General features: G+C 40.2%; 3 protein-coding genes across 4 annotated transcripts; 1 reads left to right on the top strand and 2 right to left on the bottom strand.

Moving 5' to 3' along the window:
* Nucleotides 1-4,068: 4,068 nt before the first annotated feature.
* On the bottom strand, nt 4,069-11,940 carry rhcgb (Rh family C glycoprotein b). Its single transcript, XM_086163334.1, has 11 exons — nt 11,592-11,940; nt 8,708-8,900; nt 7,657-7,807; nt 7,059-7,206; nt 6,793-6,959; nt 6,558-6,695; nt 5,820-5,956; nt 5,576-5,700; nt 5,374-5,447; nt 4,776-4,843; nt 4,069-4,228 (listed from the first exon to the last, which is right to left on the bottom strand). Exons 1-11 carry the CDS (start codon nt 11,812-11,814, stop codon nt 4,195-4,197), a joined length of 1,458 nt encoding a protein of 485 aa, XP_086019460.1. The 5' UTR covers nt 11,815-11,940; the 3' UTR covers nt 4,069-4,194.
* Nucleotides 11,941-16,303: 4,363 nt separating this feature from the next.
* gdpgp1 (GDP-D-glucose phosphorylase 1) lies at nt 16,304-19,062 on the bottom strand. 2 transcript variants are annotated; one of them, XM_086163239.1, is made up of 2 exons: nt 18,860-19,062; nt 16,304-17,706 (listed from the first exon to the last, which is right to left on the bottom strand). In XM_086163239.1, exons 1-2 carry the CDS (start codon nt 18,868-18,870, stop codon nt 16,596-16,598), a joined length of 1,122 nt encoding a protein of 373 aa, XP_086019365.1. In that variant the 5' UTR covers nt 18,871-19,062; the 3' UTR covers nt 16,304-16,595. The 2 variants fall into 2 exon arrangements, with proteins under 2 accessions (XP_086019365.1, XP_086019366.1); XM_086163240.1 differs by lacking the exon at nt 18,860-19,062 and adding an exon at nt 18,715-18,840.
* A 366-nt stretch (nt 19,063-19,428) lies between these two features.
* LOC147224911 (titin-like) lies at nt 19,429-27,130 on the top strand. The gene is made up of 4 exons (XM_086163085.1): nt 19,429-19,541; nt 19,980-20,082; nt 20,233-26,493; nt 26,690-27,130. Exons 1-4 carry the CDS (start codon nt 19,524-19,526, stop codon nt 26,722-26,724), a joined length of 6,417 nt encoding a protein of 2,138 aa, XP_086019211.1. The 5' UTR covers nt 19,429-19,523; the 3' UTR covers nt 26,725-27,130.
* Nucleotides 27,131-27,165: the final 35 nt, after the last annotated feature.

Below are 27,165 nucleotides of genomic sequence, written 5' to 3'. Positions count from 1 at the left end.
AAAGCTTTTATCCCTCTACGATGACAGCCGAGCATCAAAATATTTTCCCTCAAACCAAGACAGCTTGTAATTTGTGGCAAACATCACTCAAAGAGAAAGTTGACACAAAATATTAATTAAAAAAAACTTAGATAAGTGCTTTTAAACAAATCCGGACAGTTTTAGTATGAGCAGCAAAAGAAATTTACGTGGACTGAAATACTATGGAACTGGCGTTACAGACAAACATGAGAAAATTATTCTTAAAATGTTCCTTATATAGAAATTATTTGTTGATCAGCCAAACAAAGAGTATTTCAAATCCTCACTAAATGGAGCATGGAGTAATGCCATCCGTTCCAATTGCATTTAAAAAGAACGGAGACCTTTTTTTTTTTGGCTGACATCTCAAAATTCACTGGCTCCCAACAACAACATTTTCTAAATAATACATTGTACTTCAGGCAAAAAATATGTTTGCTTTCTCTTTCTCTCTGTGGGGGAGGGTGGATTTGTATGGTCATCTTTTATTCTCCTTTTCAACATTGATTTCATTTATTCCAAAGTGCTTGAAACTGTGACACTGAAACACGCTGTGGAAACATGTTTCCTCACTGGATCTGTGTACACTCTTCAACAATCATCTGTTCCCCGCCCCCCCCCCCCCTTTTTTTCTTTCAAATTTGAGGTTAAACTGAATTTTGTAGCTTCTCACCTACAAACCACTGAGCAATTACCAACATAAAATTCATCCCCTTCAAGGCTCACCGGACCAACAGTATCTCAAGGAGTAAATGTTTGTGCATTGATGCAATAATGTATATGGGGTGCCGTCCATGTCAGTGGAAGCACATTTACTTTTGCCCACATTTGCTGCTGTGTTCAGGGTTCTGACTTTTTCTCAATTTACTTGCTCTTAGCAAAGTACTAGCATCGCCAGGCTGCTGGCTGCACACCAACACAGTTTAAGAATGATTTGACATTGATTTGAAACTGAAGCAGCTCCCTCTAGAGGTAATAAACTGTACCTCTTTCATATTTATAGAAATCTTATACAGAGACTGCTCATCCTGCCAACTTACCACATCCACATGAACTCACTTTTCACACACACATACACACACAGACACAGATATGAGATCCCCCAGACCTCCCGGGTGATCTGCAGTGGAGCGTGTAGCCACCTGTCAATCACTACATCTTGCCCGTCTTAAGAGAGACATTTCGTCTGGGACAACATTAGCCCGTCCCTCCCCATACATTCTGCCTCCCCTGGCAACCATCACTGGATGACTGAGAGGCTTTGTCCCCTCACAACAGGAGTCCACCATTGAACCTAGAAGCCCGTAGCAACCAGAATTAGAGGGTGCCAGAAAGGGGTCTATTCTGCGAAACAGGGGCGAGAGCTCTGTTCTTGTCCGTACGTCTGGGATTCATATCATGGACCTGAATGGTGTTCCCTCCTCCTTTTAAATGCTGGTGTAACGGAGCGTATGAAGGGGCTAGCAGCGAGCGGATAGGATCATGGTTAATCTGCTGTTCCTCTCCACTGTGGTCCGATAGGGACACTTAAGCAGCTTCTATGGACAGTTAGTGGCATGGGGAGGTGGGGGGGTTACCTTGGGCATGCGGAGGTGGGTGGGACATCAGCAGAGTGGGATCGTAAGATGGTGGTCAGGATGCTAAAAGAAAACAAGTGTGGCTGGTAAGAAATGCGTGCAAAAATCAGGATGTTTGATACAAAATGTCAATATCTGAACAAATACCTGAAAGCCAAATGTGCCAGCTGAGAAATCTTTAGGTGGCACCGAAGCTGCACCAATTGTGAGCAGATTAAGTGCAGACAGAACTTCAATAGTTTATGAACACTTTTATGGACTTGGGGATGCTTTCAGTAGGGGCTTTTACTGCACTCTTTATAAGGGAGTGAACATGAATCCCTGAATACTCCTTTAACTGCTGTAAATCCTTGTAATTGTAAAGTGAATTCAGCCACAAAGTGAGTGACACATATCCGTAGTAGAAACTGCAAGGTTAAATTATTCAGATGGACGGGTTTTCCTGGAGCTCAAGCCACCGCAGATTTAAAGTGTGGTTTTGCTCTGGGGGAAGGAGGAAAAATAAAAGAACCAAACAGGCAAATAGCCACAACCATATGCTCTGACGCGACCTCCCACGTTGTATTTTGCCTCTCTGTACATTTTATTGCTGTGTGGAGAAGATTTTAGACTAATCTCAACCTACAAACATCACTGGCATGCAGAGAAAACATGCTTTTATTCTGGTATGTTCTTTATCATTAATGAGCGTCTCTGCGGCCCCCTGTTCGGGAGTATGTTTTGTGCAGCTTCCATTCTGAGCCCCTAGTTTCTTTTTCCCACCCTCTCCTCCCCTCCACCTGTCAATCAAAGATCATGATTGAGCCTGGATGGCAGGCAGTCAGTCACTGCCAATGGAAGTGAGGCCTCATTGTCCATCCGTTTCCCCCCTTTTCATGCCCCCGTGCCTCCTTTTTCCACCTCACCTTCCACATGTGGCCCAAGCCTCCTGTCCTGTTATCCTGATAGTTTCCCTCCAGGAGGTCACATTTGCGACCAGATTTTGTTCAAAGCGCCGTTCACAGGGGTGCCACGAGTTCTGATTCTCTCACTGGGGCAGGAGAAGCACGTGGATCATGTAAAAAAAATAAGTCCGGTTAAATTTTAGCAGACCTGTGCATTTGCCCTTTTAAGTGGCTGATGAATAAACATGAGTAAAGTTGGAACAAGAACTGGGAGTGAGGAGAAGGGGCCCAGTGTGTGTGTGTGTGTGTGTGTGTGTGTGTGTGTGTGCCATAAGGTGGTGCGGGGGTGGGGTATAGGGCAATGGGGGTGCTTTTTTTCCCCAGCAGGGCTGCATCTTGTTTAATTGGAGCACTTGTGGCACCATTACCTCCTTTACTCAAACACGTTACTGATGACAAAAGAAAACAGCACTAAGCCTGCCTTTGTTAGCCGGGAGGCTGGATGTAGAGGTGGATTCCTGGCTGCTACTCATGTGTGGGAATCATCCAACACTCCCACCAGGAGCTGTGGTCACCTACCAATTAAATGCCAGGTGGAGGGAAGATGGAGCGTTTGGAAATTACAGCAGTCATCAGAAAATTACAGACAGGAAGCCACTTTATCACATTGAGGAAAAAAAAAAAACGTATTAATAGATAAAGTGAGGGACATGCTTGTTTGACTCAGCATTTCTGAGAGTCCTTGTCATCAGTGGGGTTTAAATGACCAATGTGCTTTGTCTGTGCCCTTGCACTTGTCTCACCTTTTGACCTTAGGTGATGAAGTAGCTGGTTTGTTTTTGGTCACCACAGTGTCTCTGGAGAGCAATAAGGGTGTGACCTTTAGCCTTCGCCTGACCCTTGGCTGACAGAGGAGACTGAGGGTGTTCTAACCTAGGGAGCCATGTTGCTTGTTGGGTTAGTTTTGGTTATAAACATCTCAATTTTGGCTAGTTATTTCCCATTGAATGTTGAATTAAGGGGTCGAAGTGTCTTATAAAGTCAAGACAAATTCAAAAGTTAGCTTTTATTATGCCGACCTTATTGCAATAATTGACTTTTCAGAGAGCAATATTTATATCTGATTGTACAATCATAGTTTGGAAACGATTATGACTTTTTAGATTAATGGCAAGAGTAAAAATATCCTTGATGTAATGGCTGAATTTTACTGCATTAAAGATGACAAACCAAATATATCTCTGAAAATGTACTAACATTTAAGGTAATTAGACTTAACAGCTTGAAATTTGGCTGCCACCGTTTTCAACTTCAATTTGCTGCAAACAAGCAAACATTTAAAATTAAATATAAATATATATATATATGTGGTAGGGTTAAAAAAAGAACCTTCAGAGGAGTGACTTGGCTCAATAACAAACTCAATACAGAACAGTGATAATTCTGAACAGTCAAACATTACATACACGGGTTGGGGCGAGACAGTCGCTCAAATGCCACTCAGGCAATGAATTACAGTCTTTAACTCTAACGTTTCATCTTATGATGGGCAAAATCTGAAAAGAATGGTTTGATTCCCCCAATAATTATCTATAATGGACGTTTATTTGCTCAACGCGTAAGGAGTATTTTTATATATTTCTGTCCAGCAGGAGAATCAAAGGAGCCAATGGGTGACAACGACAGGGGTTCTGTAGGATCAAAATCTGGCATCAGTTCTGCTCCAAGGTGAAATTGGACTCCATCCTGGAAAACAGAAAGAATGAATCAAGAAAAATGTTTTGTAAAGACAAACTATGTGTTTAATCACTAACAATATTTAACTTATTCATTGTATCTACTGCAGAGCTCTTCCCGATCAAAATCTTTTTTTTTTTTCTTCCCCATTTATTGTCTCATTGCCACTGTAAACACGACTTGCGTCTTCAAGGTCACATTGAGGGCCTGCTGTGGTGTGGAACCAGCACGACATTAAGGAAAACTCTGCTTGGAAGAAAAGCACGGAACCCGTATGAGCATTTCACAAGAAGTGCGAACTGAGTGATAGGGAACAACACAGGCCTCTGTGGTGCCACTTTGTCCTCAACCACATCCTCACACTGTGCTCATCAAGTTTTAGTTAACACAAAGGGTGTACATTTCAGTCACATGGCACTGCAGCAAATTGTGATTTGCTGCCACCAAGAGGATGTTGAATGCTACATGTGCAAATGGTAGAGTCACCTAGTTCACCCTTTGTTGTGGCGTGAAAAAACCTGACCAGATAGTGTTTGCAGTCAAAATAAACACATACACATCTTTGTTCCGCATGTGGTTGTTGTACTGCAGCACTGGTGGAACGCTCTCCTCATCCTCAGGAACCTGGAGACAATCACAGTTCAGATAAAACCATAAATATATCTTCCCCATGCTGCCTTTTATTGTGCAATTATACATTTATTTTATACTAATGTTACTGCTGACAGCAAACAAAGAATTTCATTGTACAGGGAATCATGTTTCCTTACTGTGTATATGACAATAGATACTTTGAATCTTGACAAGACCTTTTTTATCTGTTAGATAATGTGATGTGACTACTGTTAGCTGGAGAATGAAAGAAACTAGAGAACGGAAGACTGGAGAAAGTTCGGCAAATTCAAAGGTAGAGCGATTGAACATAAACTAAAACAATGTTGTGCAAGCTCATGCTTTTTAAAAAGAACTAGAAGAAAGCTAAATACTTGAAGACGTGAAAAAAAAAGACATTTAAGATATTTTCAGGCGTAAAACATTTTTAAAGGGTTCACTGGTTTAAAAATAAAGACGATATTGACTCATTTATCTTCTATGAATGCATCCAATATGTGTAATTTTTGTAGAGAAAGATACAAAACACATGTATTGCTCACCTCCCAGTAAACCTCATCATCAAAGCAGTTATCATCAGCAGGGTCTCCCCAGATTGGTAATCGTAAAATACAACCTAAGAAACAAAACAATATGAGGGGCGAGAAATTCCATTCAACAGTGACCTTCTTCAAACACAGCTACTTGAACATATACAGTATGCTTTCAGTCATGCGCTCAAAGAACAGAGCACAAAATCCTTACCCACAATGATGCCTCCGCCGATGCCGAAGCAAATAGCCACACATATACCTGCAGCCTGGTGGCCACCCTGCCGAGCGGGTACCATGTTTTTGAATGACCCCTCAAAGTCAAAGGTGTTAATCAGCCTAAAATACAGAAACGGCAATCCTCTATCAGAGGGATACTTACCTCAAGTATCCACTCATTTTGATCATTTACCAATGTGTAGGTTTTTACAGCCACATAGTCCATCAGAGGAACTTACCCTTCAGTACCGTAAACTGAATCTGTTGCAGCAGCAGCAGTAATTGCTCCCACAATGCCTCCTATTACTCCTGGCATTGCATGCAGATTATGGATTCCACACGTATCCTGGATCTTCAGGTGTTTCTCCATGAACGGCTGTGACAAACATGTTAATGGATTTCACTTCATGTTTCACTGACCAAACATAGCTTAGACATGTTAGGGTTTAATTAGAATGCCTTCATTTGAGTGCTGACGTGCACCACATAATGGACAGGGCACAAGTGATGGAAGATAATAATTTCCATTTAAAATGTGGATAACATTGTCATACGTAGAATACATACTTATAATTTTTGGAGAAAAATATAAGCATATTACCAGTAATGACATTTCTAAAGGTTAGATCAGTGATACTGTTTGACATTTACCCCAAAATGTGACATAAAAGTAACACGCGGGGTCACACACGCACGCACGCATGCACGCACGCACGCACGCACGCACGCACGCACGCACGCACGCACACATACACACACATACACACACATACACACACAAGAAGCCAAATAATTAACCTTTGAGGATCTGTTTGTAGGCTTGGTGAACATAAAGTATATGGTTCTAATGGCCAATCATAATATTGAATTTTCGTATGTGAACTTGGACAACTGCTGTGCATTTTTCATTTCAAAACAAAACATCTATTAAACAAGACATCTATTATGTTTTACTGAAACTGACAATAAAGGGATACCGTAAGGTAGATGTATCCCAGGGTAGAGATGATACCACAACAGAATCCTACGATCAGAGACCCGTAGGGCATCAACATGAACTCTGCAGCTGTTCCTACAGCAACTCCTCCTGCAAGTGTGGAGTTCTGGATGTGAACCTGAGAAACAGAAACAGATTTTTGCACATTTTTTGCAGCTGGGGCTACCTTGCAGGGAGTTATTTTTGATTGACACGCAATAACTGTATGTTGTTACCATGTCAAGTTTTCCATGCTTCTGGAAGAGGCTTGAGATGGCCACAGTGGTGAGTACTGTTGAAGCCAAGGCTAAGTAGGTGTTGATAGCCGCCCTGTGCTGCCCGTCCCCATGGTCAGTGATTGCTGAGTTAAAACTCGGCCAGAACATCCACAAAAAGAGAGTGCCTACGCAAAAATTGAAGCGCAGATAATCGTCAAAACGGCAAAGGCCTAAACCAAAAATGTGAAAAAAAGTATCTCCTGGAATGTTCCATTGTTACTTACCAACCATTGCGAAGACATCAGAGTGATACATAGAGCCATGCAAACGCTGGCTCTGGTCCAGATTTGGACGATAGAGCATCCATGAAATGGCGAGGCCGTAATAACCTCCAAATGTGTGGATCACCATGGAGCCACCAGCATCTCTGGCCTTCCGAAAAGAATATGATCATTGGTAAGACTGAGAGAAACCAGGCTGGATGAGGCTGATGTAGTACTATGAGCCCTGTTCTTGGAGGTCAGCAATGGAAGTAGCTGCTTATAAATGGTTGAATTTGTGTCTGCTTCCATGAAAGAAGAATTATTATCAAAAACATGACATTTCTCTACATTTATACAATGTATTTTTTCCCGTTTAGCAGGTAGCATTTTCTCGAGGAAAAATTAATACATAAATTTTATTCAAATAAGTCCTTCCAAAAAAGGAAGGTTATATTACCGCGTTGCACTATGAGATAAAAAGAGCACACCCATCTCAGCGGTGTGAGCAGTGTGAGCATGAGACGCTACACTAGATAATAACATCAATTTTACAATAATGCAAGCGAATATAAATTTTGAAATTAAATCAAATCAAAATATGCATTCAGCTCAAACTTACATGTATGAGACTTAGGATTATATATTCCTCCACAGCGAACAATGTGATTCCAAACAGAGTTAGAACCATCAGCTGGACCGGACTGACCTTCCCCAGCACTGCTCCGTAGGCAATCAGGCAGCCCGCCACACAAAAATCAGCATTGATTAGGCTGGAAAAACAAAAAGGTCACCATTAATACCATCCTCATTTTACTGTCTGTAATATGTACTGGCTAAGGATGTCAAGCTTTTATCACTGACAGTGCAAATATTCCAAATATTCAAAATTTGGTTATATTCCATGTACTAAACTCTGACTCTCAAGCCTACATGAAATAGAGAACAATCAGATTTTGACACAGACCCTTGGAAGCAGTTAAACAGTATCACATTTCCTTTATAGGAGTTTTGGTTTGACTCCAAACCACAGAGCAAGCACCCCAAAATAAAAAAAAGCACAACATGTTTGGAAATATACTGCTCAAAAAAATAAAGGGAACACTTGAACAACACAATGTAACTCCAAGGCAATCACACCTCTGTGAAATCATAGTGTCCACTCAGGAAGCAACACAGATTCATTTTGACTTGTTTTAAGGACATTACATCAAAGTTGGATCAGCCTGGAGTTTGTTTTTACACTTTAATTTTGAGTGTGATTCTTATCCAGACCTCCATGGGTTGATACAATTGATTTCCATTGATCATTTTTGTGTGATTTTGTTGTCAGCACATTCAACTGTGTAAAGAGCAAAGTATTTCATAAGAATATTTCAGTCATTTAGGTCTAGGACGTGTTTTTAAGTGTTCCCTTTATTTTTTTGAGCAGTGTATTATGGCAGGATGCTGTTCAACTGGTTTCTTCACTCAATGTTTACATGGAATCAAAGCAGGTGGAAACATTTCCAAAAGGTCCTTTTGTAATTGAACCATAGACCCAGATGGTCATGGAAGATATCAGTTGACTTTATCTTCAATGTCGCTGGGCCAATAGGGGTATGTTTTTTTTTTGTAAGAAATCAAATCGAAATGCAGAGGATGTGTAGCCTCATTTAATACTCAAAACTTACCTCTCAATCCCAATTTTAATCTTTCCATCAGAGTAATCCAGGGAGTGAAACCAGCCCTGCATTAAGAGTGCCCATTGCAGGCCAAAGGCTGCGATGAGGAAGTTGAAACCCACGGCGCCAAAGCTGTACCGTTTTAAAAATGTCATCAGGAAGCCAAAACCCACAAAGATCATCACATGGACATCCTGAAAACCTGTTGGGATGAGAGTGATTGGTTTTTGGCCACAAAATGAATTGAGTTAAAAAGAATGAGGAGCAGCTCAAAGCTCTCTGATATGGGCTGAGGCAATGTATACACACCTTTTTAACATCATCCAATATCATCCTGTTTTTTTTTTTCCTGTCTTTTTAATATCTGACATTATCACGCACATGCAAAAACAATCACACATACACACACACACACCATTTGATTTTTTTTTTTTGGTTTAAGCGCAGCTGTTCTTAAGGAACTTAGTGAATGATGATGTGTGAAGTGCTGGACCTAATTGTTGATGTCAATCGAGAGACAATGGACTTCGGTTTTAGCACACCATGGATGCCAAACTGGTGTTTAATCAGTAAGACTGCTGACAGTTCTTTTTCCCTTCCTCCCTGAGCTCTTGTATCAGATGGTCTCCTCTGAGCCTTGGCGTCAGAATTTTTCTCCAAAGACCAAGTTTCAACCATTTCTTTCCTTGACTGATCATCAACCTCCTTCTGAGGTTGGGTCGCGACCAGAATTTCCAGCCCCGAACAGCGGGCCAACTGACAATTGGAACCTTGGAACTAGATTTTAGCCTGCAGTTTTTGCGTCTGAGCCATCAGAAACTCCTACAGACTGAAAGCCAACCTTGATTCTGAGGTTTTGGCTTTCCCTACTGACGCCAACACAGCTGGGGTTCCATCTTTGGGTCTTGTTCCCAGATCTTAGTCTGAAGAGTTTCCATGTTCCAACATGTTAGCAGTTGTCTCCAAGTTCTGATCTGCAGCTGGCTAACCCCTCCTTTCCCAGGATCAGTTCTTGGTGCCACTGCCTCTTCTTCAGCTGACAGTTTATTCCAGCCAGAGGTCCTTAGATGTTTTTCCATGTCCTCACAGCTGGACTCATGAACATCCAGCCCTTGGTCATTGGCCTGATCATTATCAGTCATCTCAAGCTGTCAACTTTAGGTCCTGACACACCATTATTGGTCTACCTCTTGCCCTGTTCTCTTGAGGTCTGGTCAATTGCCATTTATATGACTGAGTTTTCTTTCTGATGTTTATGGATTTTTTTTACTGGCTGCTACTTACTCAATACTAAAGTCGTGAACCATTGACTGACTATTGATGCTATTTGCACGAGATATAGTACTTGGTTCCTTTCACGCCAAATAAAGTTCATTTTAAGTACTTTCTGAGCTTCACAGCTTAATTTGAATTGCTTGCGCACCTGATTATACTAGCTCTAAAGCGCTATTATCATTTAATATTAGCAGGGGCTAATTGCAATATAATTTGACTTAATCAAGTTTACATTTGTTTGCAGAATGGACTCAGCTGATTCGCAAAATTACAAATATTTATCTGAGTAATTGCTTTGTGGAAGCCATTCTTTGAATTGGTGGTTTCTCAGTGTTGCCGGTAATGAGTTTGTATCTTCCACAACTGATTACATGACAGTATCAACAGCATTTGATTCAACCACTTGACAATCTATGGAATTTTTGATTACAGCTACATAAAAGTAGTGTTGTGAAATTGAGATTTCCGTAACAGGTGCAGGTGCAGTTCAAATGACAGTGATTTGCATAACATTTTATACTGCACAACTCAACAATTAAACAAAATTTGCCTTTTGTTTGAACACTTTGACATTACTTATTAATATGGAGTATATGATACTTTTTCTTACACCCAGACTTTGGTGTCAGATTTACTCCACTGACACATGGCCTCAAACTACAAGGTCAGCAAGGTCAACAAATTTTATCTTTATTTTCATTTCATTTTATCATTTTACCTAAATATAAATGGCACACCTCTAATTTTGAAGAGATTTTGTTGCAAGACTGAACCATCAAGTACATGCATTTTTTTTCTGGACTGAATAAAGCGTACACATAACAATTGTTATATGATAATTATTGCTAGTTTAGGAATTGATCGTAGAAAAATTATAAGGATCAGGAAAGTCTTTTCTAGGACAGTTGATATCTGAAATGGGGATCGAAAAAACAGATACCATGCCAAATTAGCCAGTATCACTGACGGGCTAACATTATAATCAGCAAACACATCTGCTGGTACAATAGCTTCTCACTGCAGTCTGAAACATTAGAAGAATATGCAACAAACAGCCCATTGTACAAAGTATTTCACATGCTCCAGAGCCTCAAAAACTACAAAGACCACAGACAATTCAGACCGATAACAGCAGGTTTGGAAAAGACAGTCCGGTGACTTGAAAGATTCAGTCTTGAAGTCCAACAAGAAACTGTCAGGACAGTCATCCATCATGTGACACCTAACACCATGTCTTGGACGTTCGTGGTAGTGACCTCAAAAACTTTGCAGCTGGTTAGAGGTGTACATCATCAGCAAAAACATATACAAAACAAAGAAAAAAAACCCAAACATCTTTTTTTTTGATACAAACAGGTTACATGTGCTGTAGTGTGCAAAGTCAAAAGAGAATCAGAATCAACATATGCAGTGTTATTTCAGTAATGTGGAAATTTTAAAAATAAAATCTATTTTAGAAATGAAAACACAAAATAAATTGACAAAAGCAAACACTCTATATCTATGTGTATATACACACACGCAAACACACACATATATATACATATATATGTATATATATATATATACATATATATATATGTATATGAAAAAAGAAAATAGAAATGAATTCACTTACTTGGATATCTGAAGTAGAAGTCATTTTCAATATCACTTGATATATTATGAGCTTTTCTGTGCTCTATCCAGTGTGGATTAGACTCTTCATCATAACGAATAAAAACTCCAAACAGGATGATCATGGCTGTTTGCCACACAACGCACACTGCTGGAAGACTGAGGCGAACGTTGGTATTTTTCGTCCGGTCACACAACGCCCTGAAGCTTTGAACGCAGCCCATTGTCTTTCTTTTTGTTTGTTGTATTTTTTTTCTTTCTTCTATAATTTATGAGAGCTGTCGAAGAGCAGTTAAAGCTGTCCTCCACCAAAGTGACACTTTTAAGGCCCTTAACATCCCGAGCACAACTGAAGATGAGTAATGATCATTTGTTTCCCCCAAGGACACACCCATAGTCACTCCCTCCACTGTGGACACTTTACCATTTTGACACAGACCAGTAAACATGAGGCTTTTGAATCCAAACATTTATGAATAATTTAACTTTTTTCAAATATTCTGCACAGGTGTAGATGACAGTACAAGAGGTCAATCAAATTTGAGTATTAAGAAAGGAGGAAATTTGCTTCATAATTTTTACAGCCTGTGGAAAATGAGATTGATAGTTCTAGATATGATGGTTACACAACGATTGCACATCAACCAAGAAATAAAGGGTGTTTATATTTGAATGTGATTGTTGGGAATATATCTTTGAGAGGTTGATTCTATGAGGCATAAACTGTAAATAATGTGTATTTGTGCTGAGGCCCACAAGAGGTTAGAAAGATGCAAGACTGGTTCGACTCAGTCAGCCTTGACTGAAGGTTGGAAGAAGCAACCACTTTTTTCTGTGTTCGTGTGTCTTTCCTCATATATTTATGGTACTAAGTTGTTTCATAATACATTAAATTTCTATCTTTCAATTACAATTACCGTTGAAAGCATTCACACAGTTCAGGATATAACTTTCTATTATTATTATTTTGCGAATTTCATGTCACTATGGGAATATGTGCAACATCTTCTCAATTCCTCGATGTCTAGTACATGCAGAGAAATTGACTGATAACAACTCAGCATCTTACAATGCTTAACGACAATAGACAAAATACACATCACAGTTAAGCGGCTGTGGGACAAACGTTCAGACAAACATTCTCAACAATAAATCACAAGGATTTTTTGTTAAATCCCAGTCTGCATTCAGCTAGTTGTACTCTCAGCAGGCTGGATGTTTCTGCCATCATGACAATCTCATGATATTTCTTAGTTCCGTTTACAAAATGTTTTTAGTTTCGTTGACATTGTGTTGAGTTTTTGCATACATGTGCACAATGTAAATAGTGTGGGTGATCTAGACCAGCCTGTCCTGTTCTTGTAAGACATTTGACGTAGGTCAGTTACATAGCAATTGAGAAAGGGGTCTTTAGTAATGCTGTCTGTCCTCTTTCCTGCTGGAACTATGGTGGCACAAAGGGCAAAAGTGCCTCAAACAAAAATTTGAGCAAAAAAATATATTACCTTACTCTCATCTTATTCTAATTGTCCTTTTTTGGACATCAGGTAATTTACAAGTTTTAAGTAATATTGTTATAAAGTAATATTGAAATGAAAGAAAAAAAAAAGTAAGTCATGTATTTCAAATATTTAATTTATTATATACTCAATATTTTAATATTTAATATCCTGTGCTATACCTCTCAGAAAAATCTGAAAATGATCTCAGGATCACCTTAAGGTTTGTTGGAAGGTCTCATGTCATCTTTAGGAGTGTTTGTTTAAAGCTCAAACAGATGTTAGTTTAAATGAATGAATTATTATTTAAAATAATAATTACTTTTACATGGGGGGGGTGATTTGTATAATTAATACATGGTTGAACATAACAGGAAATAAACAATGTCACCAATTTCTGCAGCTTTCAGACACCAGGGGGTACTTGTAAGACTTGTTATGATACAACAGCTTCAATGTGCAAACTACATTTATATATTATTTGTAATTTTCTGTTTATGTTTCAGAATGAAATCCTACCCTGATTGACTCAATTTTTTTTATTTTTTTTTTGCAGTGGTCATGACGTTCTTCACTGATTGTAAAATTACAGGAACAAACATTTGGCTGTTCAGTTTCTTCTGTAAAAGCCTAAAAGTTCTAAAAAGAAGTTCCCCTGAAATATCCCCTAGGCCATTCAATTTTCAAGGACTCCATTGTTGATGGTCAAGAATTCAGTTGTTTACTTACATAAATCCATCCTTTAGTTAGAAGACCGCAATTTCTCTAGCTGGGGTTCGGTTTCTCCTGTGGGAGTGGCGGCTGCACACACTTTAAATTTATTTTGTTTAGAGTTGTGAGAACCCATCTAAGCATTCTGAGGTGCAGCAAGTGCATGTACCCATTGGTAATAAGTTTTTACCTTGTAAAATTTGTGTGCCAAACTTGTGCTTTTTTGTACCAACTATGTGCCTCTGTACATTTCTTTGAGACCACTTTCTAAGGCTAAGCATCAGATTAATATTCACCTCACCTTGTGTTTGAATCCAGAGAACAAATCAAATATTGACCCAAAGGAGAGAGCTGCGAATCTATCCTAAACACAAAGTGCCTTCACCACAGATAAATGTGAATAATCGTAGAGATCTTATTTGATGTGTTTATGTACAATAGACTACAAAAATGTAATGCCAAAAAACTGGTTTGTATGACTCAGTTAAATCATGTTTCCCCAAAGACATATTTTAACTCAAACAATCCTGTTATTTTTATTTTAACTGGAATTAGTTCAGCTGTGCAAAATAGTACTAACATTAACCAAATAACCATTAACCAAATAAACAGAATTTTGGACAAGAATGTAGGTATTGTTTCATACCTACTGAACAGTTCAAGTGTTAATTTCTGGATTGGCATGATAGAAAAACAGGTAGCGTGTATAGGAATCATATCTCTAGCCTCAAAAATCAATAAATTACCAAATACAACAATGTTAATCTTGCATTATGGCAGTCCCATCACGTGAAAATTTGTTTCATCAAAACAGAATGTAACTGCCAAAGATGTGATTTTGTCCAGGTGAGGAGAGTAAAACCTGCAGGCAGGTGGACAGAAGGGTTACAGCAGTGTTTGTGCACAAGCTAATTATAGTCAGGTCAACTATCTGTTTATCTTTTGAGTTAGCATTGCAACCTTGGGAACACCATCCTGGGAGATGATGAGCTCTTCAGGGACGATGTGGCACTGGTGTCTGAGGAGTCCTTTCATAAAGTCATCTAGAATAAACAGAAAGACTTCAGCAATCATTCACGTCTCAGTCATGTGTAACAGCACAGGCTAGGTTTCAGGCTGGTGTGTGCATGTTCCAGAACTCCAAGGGACTGTCACATTTTTTGGTTAGGTCAACTGCCTGTTATATCTAATAAAAATTGCGAACACCAATCTAACCCACTGACCATTTGCAGGGTAAGAGGTTCGGTATTAATATGAAACTGTCTAAAGCATTCTTCCAGAAATGATTTGTCCTAAATAATATAAATATTACCTCCATCACAAAGGGAAGTTGTGCGCACCTTTCCCAGCTTGTCTTCAATTCATACAAAATGTATGACTAGCTTTGAAACACCAAGAGAAGCTCCGTCTTGCTGCGATCAAGACATGAACAACTAAGAACCAACCAAAGGTCAAAATGAGGGAGTTAAAATGAACGAAACTCATTATAGCAATTTCTGTTGAAATCAAACCAAACTTTGTTTCTACAGTTTTTGGCAAGAAATCAATTTCTGCGCATTAACAAGGGCACTATTTCTGTTTTCGTCTTTTTGAAAACATTGAATCGTGGCTCATTTAGTACTGTTTGATCTACTAAGCCAGTAAGCTGTTTAAAGCCGAACAAATAACAATTAACTATTTTCAAAGATGTTTGACCTTTCAATTTTCAAAGATGTTTGACCTTTAAATCATCGATAAACAAGTGGAAAGTAATATCTATAGTACCTACAGAAGGTACATGGAGCATTTTTACGGCTGGAAAATTTGTTTACCCCGCTCCTCCTTAGAATGCTATTTGCAAAATCACAATATTTTGCAAATAATTGGCCTGCATCTCACATAAACGGAAGCATAATAATAAACATATACTTTTAAAAAAAAAAAACAAATCAGTGGGAGGCTGATGAGACATGTTTTTTTCTGTCCCCTCTCGGTCATATCGCATTTATACCACAAGGGGGAGTAAGAATTTAGTTAGTCGAATCTCAGCCTCTAAAGGTGGATCTATTGTGGCCCGTTTCTCTCTTATGTGCTTATGTACTTTTAAGTGTCTCAAACTGGGATGGTTAATGTTTTATCTATTATTAAATTCCTTTGCTCCGCTAAAACTCCTCATCTTTGGGGAAATTTTGATTTGTTATGTGAATACTGCACTATATGAATCAAACCGTAATACACTGCCCCCGAACTGATATTGTACAAGCTCCATCTCAAAAAAACTTTACTGTAAGACCTGATGAACAGACCACAGAATAAAAACCCCTGCCCATGCTGGGACTATCACAATCTCTATAATGTCAAATGGGATTAATATTTGAAACCCTACCACCTCATCCTCATGGGGTTTTCAGTGTTTCCATTGGTGATCATTTATAGACATCTCCACATTCAAGAGTATTATTGTTGTCCAGGAGACAGCAATGTAAGTTGGCAATGTTTTCATTGTAAAAAAAAAAAAAAAAACTTACAGGGGAAAAGCACAGAGGCCTCTAACTTTAATAGATCAAATACATCAGAATCAGAAATACATTATTCACCCTGAAAGAGAAGGAATAAATAATTAGATAACAGAAATAAATAAATAAGATAAAATATTGACTAATGTCAAGAAACATGAATGGGTAAACATTTTTTGAGCGTTAAAAGTTAAAAAAACTATTAACTACACCTGAACATTAACGAAAATTCATATTGTCAATCATTTTGAGGTCTGTATCTTACTTGTACAATAAATACATAATTCAGGACAAATGTATCTATAACTGCATTAAGTGATGTGTTAGTTCCTGTTCCAATCTAATAAAATCTCTTTCCGGAAGAAGATACTTCTGAATGGTATCCATGACATCTTTCTCAGAGGTGAGCTCATAGTCCTTTTCATTTTTAAATGGTAAATGTCCAGCGAGCTCACAGAGCGCAACATTGAAAGCAGACTCTTCTTTGGCACCAAAGCAGGATATTCTGGGCCATACAGCAACCCGCACTCCTTTTCGTGAATGGTGATGACTTTCATTCTGCATGTGAACACAGGGCGGACAGCCCCTGGTCAAGAATAGGTTGTGAGCAATATCAGCAGCCACGAGGTAGTCAGTGACTTGACAGACAGCAGAGGCAACATTCTCCACTTCCTCTGTCTCTGTGTAAAACAAAAATCCTGCAGGAAAATCCATTAAACGGTAAAATCCTTTTTCTGGAAGCAGGGGCTGGACTGGCATACATTCTATCTTGAGCTCCTGGTCCAGGTAATATCCATGTAGATGTAAATGATTGACTGATGCAAAAGCTCCCAGGCTGTTGAAGCCAACACGGAAGCCTGGATGAGCGCTCAGGAACACAGACTCAATACCAGTTTGAATGGCATACTTTGTTAGGATCTGTGGAAAACAACTTGACGGGTCCGGAACGAAGAGACAATGTCCGAACTCCAAAGGGCTGACATTGACCAGCACAACCATCTTGCATGGCTGTGAGCACTTTCCATGACCAGATGGGCTCCCCTCGGTGTCCTTTATCATTTCAAATATGATCTCATCTGGATTGATTTTGTTAAAATTAAACTGCTTGCAGTTGAACTCTTGCTGAATGCTCAGTATCTCCTGAGGCTTTCTTCTCTCTATTCCTCTCATTATATTCAGTTGTGCCACAAAGCCACGTGAGCCCGGCAAAACACGTGTTCGCAAATTACTCAGATGGTAGCGGAAGAGTCCCCTCTCCATCCTGTCTGTCCAGCCAGCTTGGATGGTGAGGTCAAACGCTGTTGATGGTGATGCCAATTGGGCACTGTTACTTGCTGCACAACAAACATCTGTGATAAAGTCCTGACTGCTGTATACAAACTGGCATGGCATGTCTGGACCTGATGTTGAACTGTGAGAGACATGATAATGAAGGTCATGGTTATAGTTCAACCTACTAAATCAACACACATACAGCCAAGGTACAATTAGAGAAACAGGATTGCTAAGTGGTGATGGAAATTTTTAGTTTACCTAAATAAAAGCGCGGAACAAGAAAGCAAAGCAGAAAGAAAAATACCAATTAGGGAAGTATATATGCATGTGAGTCAAAGGCAAATTCGGAATATTTTGGCAAGCTGGAGTTCAGCAAAGTAACAATCGGAGTCATGGATAACTTGCTCTAAGGATTATGCTCTTTATTTCAACAGTCATCAAACAGGGGAAACCTGGGGGGGGGGGGGGGGGGAACTCTTTCTGAGCGTTAACAGTTAGAAAGAGGGTGCAACCCCATGTTACCACAACTAACGGTGCAGGTTCGTGTCACACATCAAACACAACATTGTACAGCTATTCAGCAATGGAGTTCCCTAACACAGAACCACGAGAAGCTCCCAACAGTCATCATCACTCGCAAAGGATTCTAGGGTTCCATTGGTTCGTCTCCCCGCCACACACTACAATAGTAAAGCCCTGGTTTGGCTCCAAATATTTCATTAGATTAATAATGTAGATATGACTTTTGAATCCGGTAGGTTGATATTTTTTTAAAATATTGTACTAAATAAATCAACACCAAATCACTCTGTGGAGCTGATCAATAAAAAAGGCAATTAAGGGACAGAAGAAAATTTGTACAAAAATCTGTTTTACAGACAATGTCTTTCATCTCTGATTATGTGAGAAGTATTGGATCATTTGGAGCTTTATGAAACGTTAGGGGAAAATATTTGATCGACCAGCTGTAACCCATGAACACCAGCTAGTTGGTGTAATTTAAATGGTAATGTGTTGATTTGTAAAAATGGCTGAATGTGTTGAAACTCTTATAATTAAAACAGTGTTAAAATCAAACACGTTGAATAAGTAACTTGGTCAATAATAAATCTCTTATTGAGGTACAGTGTTTTTGAAAATGTACCGTTTTCCTGCAAGGCTCGTGGGTCTTCACTCATTCTGAGTGGACGGCGAAGTCATGGGCTCCAACGGTTAGTAAAACAGGCAGCCATGAGTTGATGAATGGAATCCTCGTTGTAAACACGTCAAATTCAAATATGCCAACTTACCAGGTTGTCATGTTCAAGTGACTCCAGTTATCAATGCTCTCAGCTCACTGACATTCTCTAACCATCGACTAAGCTGAGTTTCCCTCTCATTTTCGGACACCTCAAACCCGGACAAGCTAACTTGAGGCCACGGAACAACGTGGAAGCGGGTTCTTCCTCCTTAGACTCTACGTACTTCCGGTTGTATATTTCAAAATAAGACTTCCCTGTACTTTTGCTCACTATATACTTCTTTATTACGTTGAGATTAAACTGAATTTGCAAAACTTCTTTACAAATTGAAATATATTCATCACGAAAACGATCAAACAGAGTATAGAGTAAAATAACAAAGTTTCAAGATAGTAAAACATTGTACAGTAAAAGAAGATGAATAAAGAATAACCCAACTTTATAACACATATCAACAATAAAAGCCTCATGATATTAAGGGGGAGCAACTGTGGTTATTCAAAGCTATAATGTTCAGGCCCCACTAACATTGAAAGCATGAACGGCTGTCCAATCCCCCTTCGTGTTATTTTGGTCGCAGCATGCTTTTGGAGATAAAGCGGGCTGAGATTGACAAGGCCGAATAGGTCTCTCTTGCAACACAGCTGCTGCTTGTATTAGTCGGACCTTTAAATTAAATTCTGCTGCGCAGAAATCCAGGACACATAAAGCAATGGAAGAAAGTAACAAGGTAAGTACAAACTCAGTATTTGACCTAACCAGAATCTCTCTCAACTACGCAGATAAAACTCCTTGTCAAGGTTTTTTTTTTCTTAAAAATTGATTTAAGCATGAATGTTTGTGAGAGTGATGATATTAATTGAACTGTATGTCACCACAACTCAGAGGCTGGACCAATATTTCTAGCTTAACAATTTATATTACTATCACACTTGACTGTATACTATTCATATTATTAGATTGACTTTGACCGATGTTATCAACTTTAAAACACTAACATTAGAGACAATAGAAGACACGCTGCTTTAATTGAAACAAGTGTCGCTGGGTTTCAATGATTTGCTGTCTTTTCCAATCAATTAAACAACAGCATGACTAGAGAATGAATATGAAAGATTTGACTGTGAGGGAGTGTATGATTTCACACTGACTCATTTCTGTTTTGTAGAGGGGACATGGTGCTGAAGATAGATCTCAGAGTCAAACGGCAAATTCTCTTGTTGAGCTCACAGCAAAGGATTTCCAGCAATCCACCTCCCTCATTGTTCAAGGTATGCAAAGGGCTATGAAGAGTTTTCTGTGAAACTGAGGTACAATTAATGTATAATTTTCAAGGAGTAAAGATTTGTCAAAAAATCATCAATTCACAATTTGATAGCGTATGGCTTTTATTGACTTTTGTCTTTATTGAATGTTTTCAGGTCAGCCTGAAAATTCTGTTCACAAGAGCAGTGACAACCCCTCAGATCAACCTGGTCCTGCGACCAGTAAGGAAAACACTTTAAAACCGCACCTGCAGATAACCTTTAACACATTCACTGTCAAGAATGGTGAAGATCTGAAAGTAGAGATCCCAGTGGCTGGTCAACCAACACCAAAGATTGAATGGAAAAGAGATGGCCAGGTAGTCAAAGAAACATCCAGGCTACAGATTTCAACAAAATCAACATTAACACTTCTTTACATCAGACATGCTGCCAGGGAGCACGCTGGTAAATACTCTGTCACAGCAAGCAACAGTACTGGAAATTATACAGAAGAAATTAACGTGGTTGTTCTTGAGAAGCCTGATCCACCTATAGGGCCTGTTAGGATTGATGAAATCAGTTCTGACTACATTACCATCTCTTGGGAGCCACCACAGTACACAGGTGGCTGCCAACTTGACAACTACATAGTCGAGAAACGTGAAACTACAAGTACAGAGTGGCAGACTGTGTCAGCAACAACAGTGCGAACCACTATCAAAGTCAGCAGGCTGAAGACAGGCAGAGAATACCAATTCAGAGTGTTTGCAGAAAATAGGTATGGGAAGAGTACCTCAATTACATCTCAAATTGTAACAGTACAGTATCCATTCAGTGTGCCCAATGCTCCCGGCACACCCACTGTATCCACAGTGACTAAGTACAGCATGTTGGTTGAATGGGAACCTCCACTGAAAGATGGAGGCAGCCCCATCATTGGCTATCACCTTGAACGCAAAGAGAGAAACAGCATTTTGTGGACCAAGTTGAACAAACTTGTTATATCGGCCACTCGCTTCAAAACAAATGGACTGGAGGAGGGCATTGAATATGAATTTAGAGTCTTTGCTGAGAATATCGCTGGACTTGGCCCGTCCAGCAAGATATCGGAATGTTATGTGGCAAGAGATCAATGTGATCCACCCGGTAAACCTCAAGCTGTTGTTATTACAAGGGAGAATATCACCCTTAAATGGGAAGCACCCCAATACGATGGTGGCAGCACAATCACAGGCTATGTTGTTGAAAAGAAAGAGCTTCCAGATGGCAGATGGATGAAAGCAAACTTCACAAATGTTATTGAAACTGAGTTCACAATTACAGATCTTACAGGAGGTCAAAGTTATGAGTTCAGAGTAACTGCCAAGAATGGTGCAGGTGTATGGAGCTTACCCTCAGAAAGTATTATTGTAATAGCTCAGGATGTTATTGAAAAACCCACAGCCTTCATTGACCCAAAGTTCAAGAGTTGTACTATTGTTCAGGCAGGTGAAACATTCACGATTGATGCCGAATACTTTGGAAAACCCCTCCCTGAGGTACGGTGGTTTAAAGATGGTCGGGAAATTGACAAAATTACACCGAGAATGGATGTTAAAATCACGCTCACCTGTACAACTCTGACAGTCAGGGACTGTGCACGAGCAGATGGAGGACACTTTGTCTTGAGTCTCACTAACATGGGTGGAAATATATCTGTCCCGTTTGATGTGAAGGTCCTAGATAAACCTGGACCACCTGATGGACCACTTAGGGTGAAAGTTGTCACTGCAGAAAAGTGTAACCTTCACTGGAATCCCCCTTTAAAAGATGGTGGTGCCAGTGTTTCCCACTACATCATTGAAAAAAGGGAGACCAATCGTGTTACGTGGACTGGAGTTGAATCTAATGTTGAAGCTGTCAGTTACAAAGTAACCAAATTGGTCCCTGGCAGAGAATATATCTTCAGAATTGCTGCTGTAAATAAGTTTGGTGTTGGAGAGTTTCTGGAATCGGACCCTTTCATAGCACAAAACCCTTTTTCAACACCAAGTGCACCATCTACACCTGTAGTCAGTGCTGTGACTGGAGACTCTATTATGCTAACATGGGAAAGGCCTGACACAGATGGGGGCTCAGAGATTGAAGGCTATATCTTGGAGAAACGGGACAAGGAGGGTGTCAGGTGGACTAAATGCAACAAGAGAAGACTGAATGACCTGCGCTTTCGATGCACAGGGCTCATTGAGGGACATTACTATCAGTTTCGAGTGTCAGCAGAAAATGCTGCTGGTCTGGGCGTGCCAAGTGAAGTCAGTGATTATGTAAAAGTCTGTGAAGCTTCTTACCCCCCTGGTCCTCCAACCAACCCCAAAGTAACAGACTATTCCAGCAGTTCAGTGTCTCTGACCTGGTCAAGACCAATCTATGATGGTGGAGCTGCTATCACTGGATTTGTGGTTGAGATGAAAGAGGCAGCTGAGGGTGAGTGGATACAGTGTACACCAAACACGGAGGAAACAAAGTTTATTGTGATGAGACTGAAAGAAAATGTAGAGTACAGTTTTCGCATACGTGCAATGAATATCAATGGGGTTGGAGAACATGTGGACCTTCCTCAATCTGTAATAGCAGCAGAGAAGTTGGAGTCACCTGAGATTGAGCTTGAGACTGCTTTAAGAAAGATGGTTAGTGTTCGAGTTTGTTCAACATTACGTCTCTTTGTCGCCATCAGAGGAAGGCCACAACCAGAGATCAAATGGTCAAAGGAAGGTGGTGTCCTTAGCGAGCATACTCAGATTGAGGTGACAAGCTCTCATACAGAGTTATTGATTGAGAACGTCAATAGAAATGACACAGGGAAGTATGTGCTGACTGCTGAGAACTGCAAAGGCTCCAAAACAGCATTTATTAATGTCCAAGTATTAGATACGCCCAGTGCACCAACAAACCTCGTGGTGAGGGATGTACACAGAGACTCAGTGCACATCTCCTGGGGGCCTCCTGTTATTGATGGTGGGGCTAAAATTTCCCACTACATCATAGAAAAGCGGGAGGAAGCAAGGAAGGCATTCTCCAGTGTCTGTAGCAACTGTGTAAGGAACTCACACAAGATTGACGGCCTACAGGAAGGAGGCTTTTATTACTTCCGTGTCCTGGCTGTGAATGAGTTTGGAACTGGATTGCCAGCAGAGACAAGTGAGGCAGTTAAAGTGTCTGAGATTCCTCTACCTCCTGGGAAAATCACAGTCAGTGACGTTAGTCGTGACAGTGTGAGGATATCATGGGAGAAGCCAGACCATGATGGAGGAAGTAAAATTATATATTATATAGTAGAAATGCAGGTGATGGGAGATGACAAATGGACAATGTGTTCTGAGAATAAAGCACCAGAAACACTTGTTAGTGGACTGACAAATGGAAAGGACTATTACTTCAGAGTTATTGCAGTGAATGAAAAGGGAAGGAGTGAACCAAAGTTACTTGCGGCACCGGTTTCTATAAAGGACTCAAGTGCTGAACCCATTATTAATTTGCTGTCCAACACATTCACTGTGAAGGCAGGCAATGATTTAAAGATTGATGTTCCGTATAATGGTGTACCACAGCCAGTAGTAACTTGGAAAAAAGATGGTAACATGCTCAGAGAGACAAGCAGGGTAAACGTAAACACATCTGATACATTGTCTCAGCTCACCATCAGAGATGCGTCAAGGTTAGATGTTGGTATTTATCTGATGACTGTGACCAACTCGGTCGGTACTACATCTGCTGAAATGCTGGTGAATGTTTTTGAAAGACCCGGGCCACCATGTGACCTCAGTGTGGATGAAGTGAGTGCAGATTTTGTGTCTCTCATGTGGCAGCCTCCGCATTTCACTGGAGGATGTCAAATCAGTAATTATGTTGTCGAGAAAAGAGATACGGGGAGCACTATATGGCAGACCGTGTCGGCAACAGTTGCTAGAAATTCAATCAAAATTCCCCGTCTTACGCAGGGCTTGGAGTATCAGTTTCGCATTGCCGCAGAGAACCGCTATGGCAAAAGCCTCTTTGTTGAATCTGAGCCGGTGGTTGCTCAGTTTCCCTTTAAGGCCCCCAGTCCACCATCAAACCTCTGTGTTGTGAGCGTCTCAAAGTCCATGATGGAGCTTGAATGGAGCAAACCAGACAATGACGGAGGCAGCCCTATTACTGGTTATCATATTGAATGCAAAGATCAAAGTAGTATTCTGTGGACAAAGTTAAACAGAAGTCCAGTGACCGATAACAGATTCAAAGTTACAACTATTGAAGAAGGCCTCATTTATGAGTTCCGAGTCAGTGCTGAGAATTTAGCCGGTGTCGGACCCTGCAGTAAACCCTCTGTGCCTGCAGCAGCAAGAGACCAATGTGATCCACCGCACAACCTAAAAGTCACTAATATTACTAATACCTCTGTTTCCCTCTCCTGGGACAAACCAGAATATGATGGGGGGGCTAAAATAACTGGTTACATAGTTGAACGTAAAGAACTACCTGATAGTTGCTGGCTTAAGTGTAATTTCACCAACTTGCTTGACACCTTTTTAGAGATAACTGGGCTTACAGAAGGTAACGAATATGATTTCAGAGTTATTGCAAAAAATGCAGCTGAGCTTTTTAGTGCGCCCTCTGAAACCACTGGACCTGTCACATTGCAGCATGATGTGGAGCCACCAACAATTATCTTGAAGGAAAAATTCAGACAGATGATTGTTGTTAAAGTTGGAGAACTCCTCAGAATAGACGCTGAGATCTCTGGCCGTCCGAATCCTACAGTCTTGTGGTCGAAGAATGGCAGAGCTATTGGCTCAAAGGGACGGGTTAATATCACTGCAACAAAGACACACACATCTCTGATTATCAAAGACAGTGTAAGGAAAGACTCTGGGCAATACATGCTGACCCTTCAGAGCACATGTGGGACTACATCTAAAGCTGTGACTTGCAAGGTACTGGACAGGCCCGGCCCACCAGCTGGACCACTAGAGGTGTCTGGACTCTCTGCAGAAAAATGTACCCTGTCATGGGGACCCCCTCAGGAGAGTGGTGGTGCCGAAATCATGTATTACATTGTAGAGAAGTGTGAAACCAGCCGTGTATTATGGACTCTTGTATACGGTGACCTGATGGCAACTACTTGCAAAATAACCAAGTTGCTCAGAGGGAATGAATACCTCTTCAGGGTGAGAGCAGTCAACAAATATGGGGATGGAGAGACTTTGGAAAGTGAGCCCATCAAGGCAACAGATCCCTTTACCATCCCATCGGCTCCAACTGATGTTGAAGTCACAAGCGCAACTTCTGAAACAATGACTATCTGCTGGAAGAGACCCATATCTGATGGAGGCAGCCGCATCAGTGGTTACATTATTGAGAAGAGGGAGAAACAGGGTATTCGTTGGATACGTGTGAACAAGAAGCCAGTGTATGACCTGAGAGTAAAAGCCTCCAGCCTCCATGGGGAATGTGAATATGAGTTCAGAGTCTTTGCTGAGAATGCCGCTGGGCTTAGTGAACCCAGTATCCCATCTCCTCTAACCATGGCAGAAGATCCAAAATTTTTGCCTTCCCCTCCAGCAAAGCCCCGGATTATAAATTCATCCAAGTCCTCGATCACTCTTTCTTGGAACAAGCCACTCTTTGATGGTGGCACAGTGGTCACTCACTACAGAGTTGACTTTAAAAAAACAGCAGACGAAGTCTGGGATGTCGCTCTCCGTAACACAGATAAAACAGAATGTACAGTGACGGGACTCGCAGCAGGAGCAGAATATGTTTTTGTTGTGAGATCTGTTAATAAGATGGGTATCAGTGAGCCAAGTCCTGAAACAGACCCTCAAATGGCTATCGAAAGAGAGGAGGAACCCAGGTTTGACATTAACAGTGAGATGAAAAAGACTCTTCTTGTTAAAAGTGGCACCTCCTTCACTTTGACTGTGCCTTTCACAGGCAAACCAGGTCCCAGTGTCACATGGGAAAAAGTGGATGTAGATCTGAGGGTCAGAGGAATGATAAATACAACCAGCTCTGTCACCTCCATCACAGTGGAACATGCAACACGTGATGACTCAGGCAAATATACGGTCAAACTGCAAAATGAAGTGGGGAATGCCTCTTTGACTCTCAGTGTGAGAGTCCTGGATTCACCTGGTCCTCCTAGCCTGGTGGCCGTTAAAGATGTCACCAAGAACTCAGCCACTGTTACTTGGGACATCCCTGAGAATGAAGGAGGATCGTCTGTCAAGAACTACCTGGTAGACATTCGGGACATCACCAGAAAAGGGTGGACAAGACTCACAGACAAATGTCGCAGATTGTCTTACAAGGTGTCTGACTTGGAGGAAGGTGGGATCTACTTCTTCAGGGTCACTGGGGAAAATGAGCACGGCATTGGTGTCCCTGCTGAAACGAAGGAAGGAACAAAAATGACAGGTATGACCTGAAAGTATCACATTCTATTTCACATTCTGAAATAAATTAGTTAAAAAATATTATATGACGGAAATGAAGGAAAAAATGTCTACAGATAGGAAGCCATAAGAGAGATTATTCAACACAACCATCTAAATTGAGAATTATCCTTGCGACTAAACAAAAATAATTACCATTTATCTTTTTTTAATTTCAGATCCTACCGACTGGGAGAATAATCCAGGAGCTTAGGTCATTGTTTCCAGCCCTCAATTTGTTTGTTGTCTTTTTTTTTTATTTAAATCCTTTGATTGTTTGTCGTTGTTGTTTTTTTAAAATTACAATAAAATTCTATTCTGTATTCTATTCTATTCTAAGATCTAGTCCTACATTCGAATTTGCTCAGATTTAATTTGATTTTATTTATCTTTTCAACTGTCCCACTACTTAAGTCCATTAAATCCTTTTGTAGTTGTGAATTGTAGTAGTTGTGTATTGATACACCAAAGCTTTTTTGGAGATACATGCCATTTACCTGAATTTTATTTCCACGAAAAAAGTACTGTGTTTGCTTGTTTCTCTTTCAAATGAGTAAAAGTCTGGAGTGTACATTTAAACCATAATAGAAAATGAAGCAGATGAATAAATGTGATAGTGCTTTACTTTGGCAGCTGTGTGAAAGAACGCCTCGCA

Source organism: Fistularia commersonii, chromosome 17 (assembly GCF_037954325.1).
Source record: "Fistularia commersonii isolate RoL2024-O1a breed Wild chromosome 17, RoL_Fcom_v1.0, whole genome shotgun sequence".
In the NCBI taxonomy this organism is placed as follows: domain Eukaryota; kingdom Metazoa; phylum Chordata; class Actinopteri; order Syngnathiformes; family Fistulariidae; genus Fistularia; species Fistularia commersonii.
The sequence above is the reverse complement of the archived record's forward strand: the minus strand, read 5'-3'. Positions and strand labels throughout refer to the sequence as shown.